Source organism: Tenebrio molitor, chromosome 1 (genome assembly GCF_963966145.1).
Source record: "Tenebrio molitor chromosome 1, icTenMoli1.1, whole genome shotgun sequence".
In the NCBI taxonomy this organism is placed as follows: Eukaryota; Metazoa; Arthropoda; class Insecta; order Coleoptera; family Tenebrionidae; genus Tenebrio; species Tenebrio molitor.
This window is the reverse complement of record NC_091046.1, coordinates 9,580,994-9,597,589: the sequence shown is the minus strand read 5'-3', so window position 1 is coordinate 9,597,589 and position 16,596 is coordinate 9,580,994. Positions and strand designations below refer to the sequence as shown.

General features: G+C 31.9%; 1 protein-coding gene across 1 annotated transcript in view; it reads left to right on the top strand.

The window, feature by feature from the left end:
- Positions 1–12,539: 12,539 nt before the first annotated feature.
- fw (furrowed) overlaps positions 12,540–16,596 on the top strand; it is a 33,329-nt gene continuing 29,272 nt past the window's right edge. Inside the window, exon 1 of the mRNA XM_069046402.1 lies at positions 12,540–12,807. Within this exon, the coding sequence (XP_068902503.1) occupies positions 12,720–12,807 (88 nt within the window). The 5' untranslated portion in view covers positions 12,540–12,719. The remainder of the gene's footprint in view (positions 12,808–16,596) is intronic.

Sequence of the window (16,596 nt, the reverse complement as noted above, 5' to 3'; positions counted from 1 at the left end):
GGATGACCCCATCCATCGCATTCTGGATTGTCCTACCTTCGTCGCGGAAAGGGTCGAGCTTCGGGTGGCCCTGGGTGGGATTCCAGACCTTGAGCGGATCCCACACATCCCACTAGAACTTCTTCACGGCTTCGCGCGGGAGCCATGAGAGCCGCCTCCCGGTATCAACCAGGATGAAGACCCAGTAGACTACAGGCAGATTAGAGACGAACGAGCACATCAGTAGCAAACTACCAAACCTAGTCCAAAACACCATGGAATGAAATGTTTCGGAGTGTGCACTAAGAGAATAGCCCGTAAATTGCGTCGTGCTACACGTCACACCTGATAATATAGTCAAGCAGCAAGGTAGTGTCTCCAACGTGATGTCCCTTCGGTCCCTTGAGCAACGTCCGTAAAACATCATAGGTTAAGTTATATCTTGAAATGTTTCGAAATTGTCTACCACACTTATTGATTGTACCCCGCGCCCAATTTGGCGCTTTGTTTGAATAAAGAGCCTTCGGGCTCCTCCTTTTTTTTTTTTTTTTTTTTGGCCCAGCTGTAGCCCGCATTTTAATCCTATTGAAAATATGTGGGGACTCTAGATTAAATATTTGACTCGCCCAGAAATGAGCTCTTAGCTGCCATTTCTGAGGCTTGGCACTCACTACCTCAAGATTATCACAGCAATATTCCTATAGACTAAACCAAGAAATAAATGCAAATGGGACTTTTATTAAAAATATTAAGTTATGTTTTGAAGTTTTTTTTAATTAAATGTGTTTACCTATGTTATGTCTTAAATAAATATTTGCTTTACCCACGAGCCGCACACTCATTTCTGACAACAAGCCTGACAATTTCAATGACAAAATTCAAAGTGGGGTTAGGACCATGTAATGGTTAGTTCACGCCGTAGAGGGTTCACGCCAAAAGTTATGATAATGACTTTGACATCTCACTTTTTTTGGTCGCCACTGTACAATAATGAGTGAAATAATAAATAACATAAAAAACAACCGTTATTAAGAATCTGTTGCATTTTATACGGTGCGATCAATTAAAAAATAAATCGAGTCGGCGTGTTACCTATGGCAACCCGTGCTATAGCATAGGCTCCAAAGCAAACTCGATTAATTTTTTAAATGATCGCTCGGTATTAACTGTAACATCAAAACATAGCGTCCAAAAAGTTTGTAGAAGCGCATTTTAAATACAAATTCTAGAAGATAAAAAAATTAACTAAACAAACATACAAAAATTAAAAAATCTATACAATATATTATGCAAAGTAAAGAAAAAACGGTTAAAAGTCTAATTGAAAAATAAGTGCTAGTTAAAAGGAATTCAAAAAAGGGAAAAAAATATGTCACTCACATTTAGAATAAAAAAAATTCAAATTTCGTGATAATATCAAAGTTAAATTGTATAAGAGAGACATAAATAAAGCCTAAAGGCTGTATGACACGATGCTAAATTTTGTAGAAAATTTGTTAGAAAATGAGAGAGGACTAATGAACGATCAGGATCTGACAAAGACAGACTATGATCCTGATCGTTCATTGGTCCTATCGAGGCTCTCTCTCATTTTCTAACAAATTTTCTACAAAATTTAGCATCGTGTCAAACAAGCTTAAGAAACATACAGTTGCTGCCGTTGAAAACTCAGACACTTTGACAATGCCAAACTTTTAGCTTTGTAAATGGTGTTGAAAGTGACGTTTCTCAAAATGTCACTCAACCATTATCCACATTAATTTCTCTGGCAATGGCTCTTATACTCACACCGTCCCTCAGGCAAACACATTTTTGCAAATCAGATAATTGCGTCATTTCAAAAGTTACGCGCGATTTTGACCTAATATGTCAAATACTGACACTGACTTTATAATCCTTGAGGAAAATCCTGTTTACGCTAATCAAATTTCGGAATTTATACAGAGTGTTTAAATCTTCCCTGTCTGAGATTTCAACGGCCGCAACTGTACCTACCAAGTAAAGTATGCATGATACTGAAATAGGAACACACTTATAATAGATATTATCGCAATTCCAAAAATAAGAAAAAATGAAAAAAAGGAAGAAAAAAAGAATTACAATAACAACTCTTAATCACTTGAAAATTTGAAAGCTATTTTTTATTATTTAACTTTAGGTCCTTACCTATACGTACTATTGGGAGCACGGAATTTCGGGCAGACTTGAAATTTGACTGATATAAAATGTGAAATAGGCTTTAGGTGCTAGACGTATTAATAACCTCATTTTAATATCAACTATTGTCTCATATCATTTTGCAAATTGCATTCATCAATTCTGAAAAGCTGCAAGTGCTTAGATGTGATTTTCTGAGAACTAAACCGTCTTTTTTATTAAACTTTGGAAATCAATAACTAAAATGTAAAATAATTCTGCATAATTGTGACAGTTTATTTTGAAGTTCCGTCAAAATTAATTATTATGACATTTATGACAATAAAGCTTAGACTACATTGGGTTTTTTTTAAATGACATGTAAATTGCTGCCCGAAATTCGATGCTCGCCATAGTAAAGTTGACTCAAGTTGCAAAAAACCACTTTGCATTTGCAACAGCACTTATATGGCATTAGTCATTTGAAATTATTGTTAAACTGTATAATCTGTTTCAAAATCAAAAATCCACCACCTGTTGAATTATGTTGGCAGAAAAAAAGAAATTCCTAGAAAAAGTTTAATTTTTTGGGTTGGCTCAACCTCCCGCCAAAATTTGACATTGAACTTTTGAATTTAATTACGAAACACAAAATAATTATTATGTACAAAAAGGTTTTAGCTACCACGTCATACTTTTTGAGTGAAATAATAAAATGAGAATAAAAAACACTTTTTCTGGCACTTGCAGACACACTAAAAACAAAAGTCGGCGACGTTGTCGGATGTATTTTCGAGGTAGAATGCACCGTTGGTGGATTTTTGATTTTGAAACAGATTATACTTACAGTTGATTTCATATAAATGTTCATCAAGTGAGCTGTGCATGTGTAAAAGCACCTTTACTTTAGTTTTAGTTACATTACACAAGTCACATTTATGACAGATTTATTATAGGTTATCTCCAATAAATCTTTATTTGGTGAAAATATAAAGACAAAAGCAAATAAGAATTAGTGAAATACTTTAATTTAATCAGTAAAAAAATGTAACAGTGCTTTTGAAATCAAAAATGCCGAAACGGTCAACAAAACTAAAAAATTATAATCAAGGTTCGCGCAGGGCAAGCAACTTTGAAAGTCGAAGTAACTTTCATACCAACAGAAAATCAGATTTTCATGGCTTGCTTAGATGCACATTTATATGAAATTGAGTATATATGGAAAATATTCAATCTAAACTAAGATTTTCTGGTCCCTTTGTGCCTTTATTTGGTTCAAAAATATGAAAAAAATGCTGTTGCAAATGACAAGTGGTTTTTTGCAACTTGAGTCAACTATATATCCGTAAACAGAATATTGAATTTTACAACAAAAATTAAAAATGTAAGTACAAATTCTTTAATATACTTAATTGAAATTCAACTTATTAAAGGATACACAACCACATTATATTTATAAACCAGAAAGTTGTTTGGAAAATGACAATTACAAATTATATTTTGATCGTACAGTTTTAACTGGCATTCATATTCAGCATAACAGACCAGACATTATTATTTTAAATAAACAACAAAAGCAAGCATATCTTTTAGATATAGCTGTTCCAAATTCACACAATATAACACAGACATATACTCGTAACACAAAAATTAATAAATATTTAGAAATCTCCGTTGCTATGAGAAATCTTTGGTGTTTAGAAAAAATTTCGATTTTATCACTTATAATTTCACCAACTGGAATAGTACCGCAATCTCTTTTTAAAAATTTAAAAATTTTGGACTTAGAGAACACATTCCTTAACATTGACACAGAACATAAAACACAAAAAAGTCAAAATGTGGAGGCGAGACGCCGGTAATTATGTTGATAAGCACTGCACTATTACTTGATAGTATTATCCGTAATAGTGTATGTACTCCGGCAAAATTGCCGTGCCGCCGGGTGGTGGAGGGTTAAGATTGAAGATTCTAGAAGCCACAGGAAATAAGTGACAATTTTTTAAGAGAATGAGTTAAAAGCGTAATAAAGTTGTCTTTGCAAAATTTCGAATTCCGAATCTAAAATATTGTTCTGGATTTCTCTTCTGGATTGAAAAATTTGACAGCTCAAATTTTTCACTTTGCATTTTTCATTGTTTATTATATCTCAAAGTATTAATTGTGTTTCACCTTAACATAAACATTTTCGTACTTTAGCAGCAATGGTGAATGAGGACCTCATTTAACGTTAAAAACAATGAAAACGGTTTATTCTCTGAAATAGGATGCATGTATTGTAATGCGTTATTATTGAAATGGAACACTTAACAATGATGAGTGGACTTATTCAGTATTGGCAAGCAACAATGAATACAAAATATCCAAATATTTTAAATCAGAAAACTTCATTGATAGATCAATTAGAAATGTAATTAACACATTTGTTTAGATTGGAAGTGTAAATAAAGGAAAATCAACTGGAAGGCTTCCAGAAGCTGAGGAAGGTGTTATTTAAGTGAATGACTAGAGCACAACTCAAAAAGATTTTTGGATTTTATTTCGATATTTTAAAAGAACTTTAAGAACTGCTGGAAGAAATTTCAATTTCTAATGCAATATTGGTCAGATAATGTGACAAAACATTTGAAAATCGCGAAGAAGAGTAATCAAATAAAAGTATTCAAAGATGAGAATTTAAATTTTAATTATACGGTGCGATCAATTAAAAAATAAATCGAGTCGGCGTGTTGCCTATGGCAACCCATGCTATAGCATAGGCTCCAAAGCAAACTCGATTTATTTTTTAAATGATCGCTCCGTATAATTCATTATATAATTTCTCCATTTCTAGCACAACAGAAAATTTTCGCCCTTACCAATAGACGAGTATTCACCTTGATGGCTTCCCAATTTTAAATCAATTTGTAAAGCTTCTTCGTAAAAATGTTATAGAGAAAAGTTTCATGAATTGGCGAGTTCTTCCAATGGTTAAAATTAACACACGTATTTCAGGTAGGCCCTGTATTAATTAATTTGCGAAAAAAAAATGTTACTTTGCTACTAAGTAATACCTATTCTATATTCAACGATAAGGATTTGAAGTTATTTTGTTTAATTTACCTCCAATTAAAACATTCATTTTTTAATATCGGGTGTTTTTTAAAATTTCACCTCGTAGTAGGCGTTGAAGAGTCGATTGTGAATGCACCACTCGTATAAAACGTACAGTTGGTTGCAAAAAAAATTAAAATTGCCAGAATAAAATTGACACATTTTTACAATTTTTTCATAGTGTGAAACCTTCTTACGATAGATAGGTCAGAATTATGGTCAAAATTCAATGACATTTTTGATAGGCATTGTCATTGTCAAGTAGACAATTAATTGACAAATGGTCAACACCAAATTTACATTAGAAAAATTTTCGTTTCTCGTTTTTTTTTTTGCAACCAACTATATATAAGATTTAAACAGATAATAATCCGTGATCCGTAAGCTGTATAGTGCGTTCACAATTGACACTTCAACGCCTACTATGAGGTGAAATTAAAAAAAACACCCGATATAATTCCTATAAAGTTGTATTGACTATTGTATAATTTAAAATATATGTTTTTGTAATTTGCCTCCATTTTGATTCTCTAATAGACATATTAACGAACGCGACGTCATCATCTGGGATATCCTTATAGCCATTATTTCACGGAACATTTTACGAAAATTTTTAGGTTGGCATAGCTTGATCCGTCATGAGTGTCAGTTTAAATTACAAAATGTGCAAAGAATTATTTATCAGGATTTATCAGGCAACAAATTCGCGACCGTATTTTTGGAAATTTCACGTATTTCAGGGGGCGTACATGAAAGATTATCTTCCATATTCGTGTTTTGTGACAGAATTTGGATAAAACAAAAGGCGACTTTGAAGACTTGATCAAATTTTCACTTTTAAAATTAAAGACATTACCAATCGCCACAAAAATCCCTAAATCGAAGAAAGTAAACATTTTTGTTTAAAAACGACTTAAAAAGGGCAAATTACAAAAAATAGTATAAAAAACTCGCGTCATAAGATCTTGAGGCACTCATTCTTTAAAATAACTCGTGGCTACGCCACTCGTTTTTTAATCTTGAATTCGTGCTTCAAGACTGGTCTTATGAAACTTGTCTTTTAATATACTATTTCAGTTTTGTTTTTATATTAATAAATTTTGAATAAATAGATTAATACTGTGTTATAAAACAAAAATGTTTATGTAATTATGTTATTAATATAAATTCTGCGAAATTTGTCTTTTTTGTAAAAGTAATAGAGCATATTATAGTATATTTATGCATATTTTGTGCATATTTGTGCATATTTCAGTGCATTTTTAGCTAAAAAGCGTGCATATACCGGGTGTCCCAGAACTGCCGCATGATATTTTAATAGCGTATTCTAGAGTGAAAATCAAGACCAATCATAAGACCTTTGTTAATTGCTTTATTAGGTAAGCTCATTACTGTGTTTCATTTCCATGGATCTTCATAATACGATAAAATTCTTTGAATTATTTGGTCCGCTGTAATCAAATAATAAATTACATTGTGACATTTTTTAACGTCATTTTGACAGTAATAATTTTTCATAAAATCCAAAAGTGAACAGTTTTGAAAATGTTTACCGCTGCAGAGTACTATGATATGCTCATAGTTTATGGAGCATGTGATGAAAGTGCTTACGCAGCCGTAGAAGCTTACGCTGCACGTTTTCCTGCAAATGTATTTTTGCGTTTGGTGAATCGCGCTAGGAATACGGGGAATTTAGTACCTCAAACTAAAGGAGTTGGTGGTTACACGAGAGGCTCGCACTCCATAAAATGAAGAGGCTGTTCTTCAGACTTTTGAGGAAGACGGAACGTTAAGTATTAGAAGCGTCGCTAGTATGTTTGACATTTCAAAAAGCATAACACAGCGGATTCTAAAGGATAATCGACAACATGCTTATCATTATACGCGTGTACAGAATCTCTTGCCTGAAGATCTTCCTCTCAGAGTGCAGTTCTGTGAATGGTTACTGCAACAACATGAAGCAAATCCCAACTTTGTAAAAAGTATTTTATTTACGGATAAATGTTTTTTCTCAAGAAACGGAACATTTAACATCCATAATTATCATGTATGGGTAGACGAAAATCCACATCATGCAATTCATGTTAATGCATTTCAACATCGGTTTAGCATTAATCTGTGGGCTGGGATTTTAGGAGATTCATTGGCAAGTGTTGATAAACAAACGATTATCAGATAAAATATCGACTGTAGAGTTTCAGGTTGGTCCGTTTGAATTTCCTCCAAGATTAAATGGTGAAGTCTATGCCAATTTTCTTAATGATGAATTGCCTGATCTTCTAGACGATGTGCCATTGCAATTCTTGGCACATCCCTGGTTTCAACATGATGGTGCTCCAGTGCATTATACAACTCAAGCTCAACAAGTCCTTGATAGAAGATATCCTGATTCTTGGATAGGACGTGGCGGGCCAATAAATTGGCCGGCTAGGTCGCCTGACCTCACACCTTTAGACTATTTTTTGTGGGGTTACATGAAAAACTATGTTTATCGTGAACCGGTGAACTCTTTGGCAACAATTACACCTCAAATGATTCAAGGCGCCCAAGCAAGCTCTAATAAGACGAGCACGCCTTTGTATTCAAATTGGTGGAGGTCATTTTGAGCAATTATTATAAGAGTATCTACGAATTGTTAACTGTTATGGTTTTTGATTGTTTATTAAACTTTTTTTTTAATTCTAAAAAATCAAAACAATATTGCTTTTCTGTTTTACCCTGCTTAAAAACCTCAATATTTTTCGCTAGTTTCAAGGAGTGTATTAACGTTTGTCAGCTCAACATTTACGCTTTCATCTTTGGGTGACGTGCCTCAACGAAGCTATTAAAAAATAATGTCACATTGACACTTCATTTCTGTCAAGTAGGTACAGTGGACCAGCTGAATTTATAAGAATTTTGAAAAATGTAAATGTAAGTTGTTTCCTAGCAACTAGTCAGATTACTTAATATACCTTAAAACAGGTTGAAAAAAGCTTCACACGATTGGTTAATTTCAATAGTTTACCATTTAAATACCCTACGGCCCTCGACATTTATTCTTTCAAATTTAGTCTTAATTTTCACTCCGGAATACGTTATTAAAATATCATTCGGCAGTTCTGGGACACCGGTATATGCGCATATTTTCGTCATTTTTCAGTGCATATAATCCGAGCTTTAATCATGAGCAATTTAACCTGGAAAATAATAAATAGAAAGACTTTGCGGCGTCTCTGTAAGTACATTATTGTAATATTTGAATATTTTTCAACAACTACCAACGCACTTTTCCATTGAAACTTTCAAAAATCCCTAAATTCAACTTGACGGCTGAAAATTTCCCAAAGACCACTCACCAAGATAAAGAATAGAGATGTGCTAGACGTATTAATAACTTCATTTTAATATCTACTATTCTCTCATGTCATTTTGCAAATTGCATTAATCAATTCTGAAAAGCTGGAAGTGCTTAGATGTGAAATAATTGTGTATTATTGTGACAGTTTATTTTGAAGTTCTGTCAAAATTAATTATTATGACATTTATGACAATTAGGCTTAGACTACATCGGATTTTTTTAAATGACAGGTAAATTGCTGCCCGAAATTCCATGCTCCCAATGGTACTATGGCGAGCATGGAATTTCGGGCAGCAATTGATGCATTATGTATTAGATATATGGTTTTGAAGTACCGTAAAGAGTAGATCCCGTAGCAACTACTCACTGTGAATTGCTACCAACATTAAAAATTGAAGTAAATGTTCCTGTAACCGGTATCGAAAAGAACTCCTTTTCGATACCCGTTTAAGTGTTGTACTGACTGTGTTAAAGGTGCAAATAGAAAAATGTTTGTTGTGTGCATAAACACGCAACGGCAGAAGCCTTTTTATTACATTTGCCATAAATCAGGATCATATGGTCGTATTTTAACTTTTTCGTTTAATGTCAGTTGTCACAAATAAAATTGTTGGAAGCAAAACCACCATTTTACTTTTTAACTTTAAACGGCCATATTGTTATTTTTGATTTTGACGTCTGTTATTCATCCACATGGGCGACTCGTGTTACACCACAGTGGTATCGGTTAAATATTGGTTAATCATTTCGTTACTTCGCGTTTTCAGAGGTTTTTTTTAATAGGAATAATTTAGTTAAGTATTAAATATTTCGTGTAATTATTGATAAATAAATCGTGAGAAAGATGACCGTACATTTGACTCGGTCGAGCCGCCTGTGAACATTTCAACTATTAGGATTTGAAGTGTTTCAAGTTCGGTTACAAAAAAAAAGCAACTTCACCGTTTCTATAGAGATACACAAAGGCGCGATTTTCAACCGCTTGAAGATACAATTCTTCGTATATAGTCCATTCAAAAATCAAAAAACCACCACCTGTTGCTTTAGGTTGGTAAAATTTAAAAAACCCTGGGTAGTTATTTTTTCATACTATGTTGGTACCTAACTATAAATTATGACATTTATTTAATTCAAAATTAATAACATAATTACATATAGCTGACTCAAGTTGCAAAAAACCACTTGTCATTTGCAACAGCATTTTTTCAATATTATTGAACCAAATAAAGGCACAAAGGGGCCACAAATTCATAGTTTGGATTGAATATTTTCCATATAAGTACAGTTTTAAAGTAATTTCAAATTACTAATGCGATAAAAGTGCTGTTGCAAATGACAAGTGGTTTTTTGCAACTTGAGTCAACTTTAAACATTTTTGTTTTATAATACAACAATTTCCGATAATATTAATAATTAAATAATATTATTAATTCAAAATAAATTTCAGTAATTGCTTTGAATTTCGTTCAAATTGTTTTATTATTGCTCACCACGTTTCATTTATTTAATAATTGTTATTATTTTTACTTAAATTTACCGAGAATAGAATTCACACGAACCCCCGATAAATTTGAGTAGGTAATTTGACATTTAATAAACATTTAACCTCAAAATTACAATTCTCACCAAATTTTACACTATAGTCCATTTTTTAATTATAGTCCGATGTATCAATTAAAAAGCAGAACAACTGTCATATTGCTATCTCTTTTCAACATAATGTAAACAAACTATTGAATTCTTGTACGTATTGTATTAAGCGTGTCCCACTATGCATCTCGCTTTAGCATTTGTGATTCGAGCAAGACACGAGTTGTACGTTTATTACATTAGCGACGTCAAATTTTTAGGTTACGTTTGAACCACATTATTTGTGATAGTTTTGTTTAATTTTGCTTGAAATGTCCTCCGTATGATGCCAACGAAAAGCATGTGGACAGATTAATTTACAGAATTTGTAAATTGCAAAAATAATATTGGAATTGCGCGGAAACTTGCAAGACTGGAAGTTAACAGGTAAGGGGGTAAACTAATTCATGGCGTTGCCGAAACAAAATCTAGGAAGAAAGAAAGACAGTCTAAACGTGGTTGTTTAGTATCTACTGTTTTCAACAATTTTTAATATATCTGACCTATTAGTTGATAAGTATGTAAATAGTTATCAAAAGAGTTCTGAAGGGAGCGGTTTTTTGAAAGACAAAATTAAAACGGAGGAATGAATTTGCAGAAAAACCAACAAAGCACGAAAGAACACAACTCAAAATCTTAAAAATTGAAATTTGTTATGATATCTCTCATGTTGCCTAAATAAATTTTCAAATATTGGTAGAACCATGCACTGCTGTCAAATGTCGAAAGCAGACGCAGGTCATGTCGACTTCTTGATTCGGACTAAGCTCATCGGACTATAATAAAAAAAATGGACTATAGACAGCGTTATTATCGAGGAAAATGCGACGTTGGTGGTTTTTTGATTTTTGAATAAACTTTATTTATGCTTCAAGTCATTTTGAAAAATATTTGTCAGTTATTTATAGTCATTCACCACTTATTTTTTATAAATAAAATAAATAAACTAGTGAATTTACGTAGTCAAAATAATTAAAGCGGCATGAAGATTGAACAAAAATTCTTCACATGAGATCTATCTCCTAATCAGCTTTTCATTTAACATTTTTTAGTTAGATAGATATGTTTTAATCTGTCGAACATGTACGAAATATATAGAATTTTTTCATAAAATATATCTAAATTCCGATTTTCAGTAACTGTAAAAGTAAATGGTTTAAGCTGAAGATCAGCCATTAAATATACATATTTAAAGATGATATAATAAAATAACGTTTAAAAATGTAATCTTCTCTAATGAATGAATATTAACAAGGTCTTTTGGCTATTTAAATTTAAATAATGCTCTTTCAGTTAGACTAATTAAAGAATTAATTTTAACCCAAGAACAATAACTCCATGATCACTACCAGAAGTTATTAACAAATGCATTAACACATTAATTATTACTTTGCTCTGACAAAGACTGACAAACAAGGTTTAATACAACTGTTCTTGTGTTCTGTTTGGCAATACCGAACTTCGCATCTTCATTTTTAAAATAATTAATCAAATTTGAAATCGCTACTCCCACAAACGTCGAAACTCATATAAATCCATCACTCAAAGCTCTTTGTTATTTAAGTTATTTTAACAGTTTTAAAAATAATAATTAAAGCGGTACATTTCAGACAAAAGAAGGTTTTTATGCTGCCGCTTCTGTTAATTGATAATATTTAAACAATTTGTATCTTTAAACTGGACAATTAAAACGATAACTTTGAACAAAAAGTATTTAAAAGCGTAAAATATTTCTAGTCATCTCTCAAATTTGAGGTCATGTTTGATTAAACCGGAAGCGTTATTAAATATCTGATTGTTGCATCTTGTAGTTGTTACTTTTAAATTGAGTTATTGTGTTTCCTTGTGTTATTATAAAATGCAAAACAATTTTTTGTATGGTGCGTTTAAAACCAATTAATGTGTAGTCAGTAATTTTACTTCTGTCCTAATCAGTGGGATTTTCAAGATGAAACCCCAAATGTCATTTAAATGACTGTCATAAAACGGATCCATGCTCGCAGTCAAACCACTAACGCAGACTTCCTCGCCATAACACTTGTTTTTGGGTTAGAGTTTTTCTTTTTTCCTTTTAATTATAATGACCATCCAGTTTGACGAATGGCTAGTTCAAGATTGAGGTCTCACGTCTAGCGTACCTACTACAAGTTTTTTCATTGATGACCCATGCCTCGGAGCTCCTCAACAACTGTTAGTGTACGTTGAGGACCCTACGTATATAGCAGACACACCAAGAAACCGTTAGTCGCACTGCGTTTGGTATCATCAACAGTTTATTCTTATTTCGTCGTGACGTCACCACGGTTCCCCACATCACCTGTCTAGTTTACCTTAAGAATTGAAATGGCACAAAACCACAAAACACGGCAGCGTGTTCTTTGCTGGTGAACTTTCATTCCAGTATTGGTCGTGGCGGCAAAAGCGCATGTTGCGTTCAAACGTGCAGACTATGTTCCACGAAAGACAAACGAAATAAGCAGGTGGACTATTCGAAAGTGACCATTAGATCGTGTTTTATAAATGTGTGGTGACGGATTTAGCAATGTGGTCAATAAAATGTCAACCGAAAAGGCCCATCTGTAGTGTTTTAGTGATTTTGCTCGGATTACTCGGCTTCGGGAACTGTCAAGGTAAACTTTATATGTCACGATCTGATTCAGAAAATTTAAATAGTTTACTCCCAGGTCCAACCATCAAAAGAATTTTCCAGACACATTTTCGTGTTTTTACTAATTTTTAATTAGATATTCTACGAGCAACGTACGTGTTATTGTTGCCTTTGTATTGTCGTGTGGATTTGCATAATGAAGATTAAAATTTATTGAATATGTAATGGTAGAAATAAATATTTTGCTTCACCCACGAGCTGATTCGTCCTGTGCCATCGTTGAAGTCTCTCAGTCGCAACGTTTCGATTGGGTGAATCTTGTAAAAAAATTTATCAATTTTTAATCGACAATAATTTCAAACAATCTGCTTGACATTTGAAGAGTTGGAGAAGTGCATAGTAGAAAGTTCACAATATGTAAACTGTGGGATATTTCAGTTTTGGAACGAGGCACTTAACATTAATAACCTTTGATTGGCATTTCTTTGCCGAATGATGTTTGTTTTGATTCTATGTTTGGAATTTATTTCTTTTATTTCCTTAGTAGAACAAATATGTGCTTTCAATCAATAGAAAAATAATAGATGTAATAAAAATAGAATATTAATTTTCAGTACGTATCATATTGTATCATTAATTAATATATCAATCGATTTTATTTTATTTATTTCTGTCGGCGCTTGCAATAAACAATTCTTTGGTGAAAGTCTAGACGATAGAGTAAAATTTAATATAAAGTCTGGTTCGCTTTTAATTACTGGAAACGAAAACATTTCAAATTTTATTGATTGACTGTTGTGTAGACGAAACACATGATGGCACATATTTTACATCAATTTATCTTTGTATCCAAAGAAAGAGTATTTTCAGTTTCGGGCTGTTGATTTCAAGGTAAAAAGTGTTGATGATATCTTAATATATTAAAGGAAGCATGAGTATTACACATATGTCTTACTAAACTACAGGTATACCTATCTATACATCCTAAGTATTCTCTTTTGTTATAGCAATGGCTAATTTTGAAAGAAATTAGTTTATAATCTAATAAAATATTTTTTTTACATCATTAACACGTTTCTATATTTGACATCTTGTTTTAGTAAAGGTAACTTAACCAAATGAAATACTCTGCGATAAATAATACAAAAAAAGGAAGTTTTGGCGCCACGGTTTTGTTTATACGATACTCAACTGGTTTTTTAAACACCGCTCCTCTTGTTGTCCTTATACTAAAATCTGCTTGAACGTCAACGTCTGATATTTTTGTTTTACAATAAAAAATAATTTTATGGAATGATAAATGTTGTGATCGATCACTTTTTTATTTATACAGCAACAAATTTTTAAAATGTATTATTTAGCATTTAAATGTGAAATACGATGTATCGTTGTGAGTATTATTAGCAGAAATTTTGTAATTGTGTTGTAGGAGTACCTACATAAGTACATACATATATTGATTAAAAAAAAATGAAAAACCGGAAGTGAGAAAAGTAAAAATAATCCGCAGATAAAGATTTGAAAGGAACTTCGAACCAGAAAAATGAAATAAATAAGATAAAATAATAATTTTTTAAAAGTCTTTTGCCTAGGATTCTAGACGAGTAATGTTAAGAAACATAATTAAAAGTATGTATAGTAATTTTTATAAATTTAAAAATAAATGTACTGATTTTTATTATTTTGAAATTTTAAACTTTCAAACTGTATAATTTAACAGTTTCATAATAGATTTTGTTATTATTTTTATATTTGTCAAAATGCCAACAAGTGTTGTGTCAACTATGTGTATTTAATACAAGATAATTTCTTGAAAGTTAATGAACTTATCTGAAATTTCCACAAACATTTATAAAAGCACTGAATTTACTTAGATATAAAATTTTAAGTAGAATCAAAAATAAGAGCTTATATTAATAACATAATTACATAAACATTTTTGTTTTATAATACAAAAATTTCCGATAATATTGCGGAATCTGGAAAAGTGCCCCGAATGCTTGCAGCGTTTCCACGTTGAATGGCAAGGGAAATCCTCTCGAATCTATTTTACGGTTATATAATTGTTTATAAATTGGTTTTATCAGGAATACTGGTAATTCTAACACCCCGAAAAATGTACATACTTTGGAACATTGTAAAAACTGAATCACAACCCACACGTCAGGTATTAGAGTGAATTTATTGATGTATCGAAATTTTGTGATTCGAAATGATTTTTATATTAAACTACAAACCACATTTTTTACTCCTACGGGAGAAAGGTAGGCGGTTATTGTTTGAAGCGAAGACTTTGTTGAATAATTATGTATTAAAAATAAAAAGTGATGGCTCCAGAGTAATAGTAAAAATTAGCTGATCATAATGTAATTTTATTTTGTAATTGATTATAACAATTATAACAACATTGGTCTGCAAAAGAATGTTTGTTCTCCCCCATTCAGGATTTTCTTCATTGTTCTATCACATTCAGTTTTGGAGGCATCAAGGTTTACATTAAAAATAACATTTAGGGGATAACACTAATATATTTTTTAATTAATTAATAAATATGTATTTTGAACTACAGGGTCATTATTAGAGCCCGGATCTCTGGCATTTTGCTTATTTGTCTGTGATGTATGCAAAAGAAATTGATTCATAATCTATATGTTTCATCACATTTTGCAACATTTGAGGCACATTTTATTTTGCTTTTTATGCTTTTAAAATTCCCTTTTCGTCCATAAATGAGAATGTTTAGTTTTTTTTTTTGCTTAATGGAGCGCTTTAGTGCTTTTTATTTGTTTTTTTTACGAGTTTTTACGATTTAGTCAAAAAAGAGTCATTTGATTCTGATAGTGTTTGTCGACAAACTGAGCAGCACAAATCTACAAGCTTACTCTACTTTCCGTCATAACGCCTCTCTGTGCTCAGCTGAGACAGCTCCCAGAATAAAAAGAAATCCAAATGAGAATAGAGAAAATGAATTTTTAATGAGAAAGAATTTCTTGTATGGGTTGCTCGTAGTTTTGTCGTCCTTCCTATTGCCGAAAAAATTACAGGATACGCCTCCAAATGCATCCATCTCCTTCTTTTCAGTTTGAATCAATTTGGTTTTAAAGATGGCGTATTACAGAAGTTTTCGAATTTGAGCTGCAACAAAAATATTTTCGTTTATTTTTGCATCACTGATATGAGGAAACTTCTCCTTAAGATATTTCAACCAGTCTCCATGTTTATTCATTGCTTTTATGTAAAATTTTGTCAACCTTAATTTTACCTGTATTATAGGTGAAATAAATATTTTCCTTGCCAGGTTGACTACGTTTGCATTATCGAGTAACACTTTTGTTCTTCTGGGCTATTTTTTACTGTTGTAGTCACTATATTTTTCTCTAACTAACTAACTAACTAACAAAATCTTGTGTAACTCTCCTGTTCCCATTCATATTTATTCAACGGGTCAAAATAATTGAAGGGTGTTGGTTGCAAAATTTACACATTGTTTCATCAAACGTTGAGTATTTTCTAAAACAAGTGTTTTTCAAAAAATGTAATCGATAATTTGCAAAAATGGTTTATGAAAGAGTAATTTCACTTTCAGATTTGGATTCAGTGCTCTAATTTCTATAAAGATCTCTTGCTTTTTACTGCCGGAAAATTTTGATATACATAGTGATATATGGTGTCCCCTAAAGGTTTCTTGTAGATGGTCAACGGTGATATGTAGTGCATTTTGCCCTTCATTTGAGACTTATCGCTCTGAATCTTCTTGAATCTCGTCGACTAAAGAGTAATTTTTAATTTTTTAATGAAGTGTTACAACTAG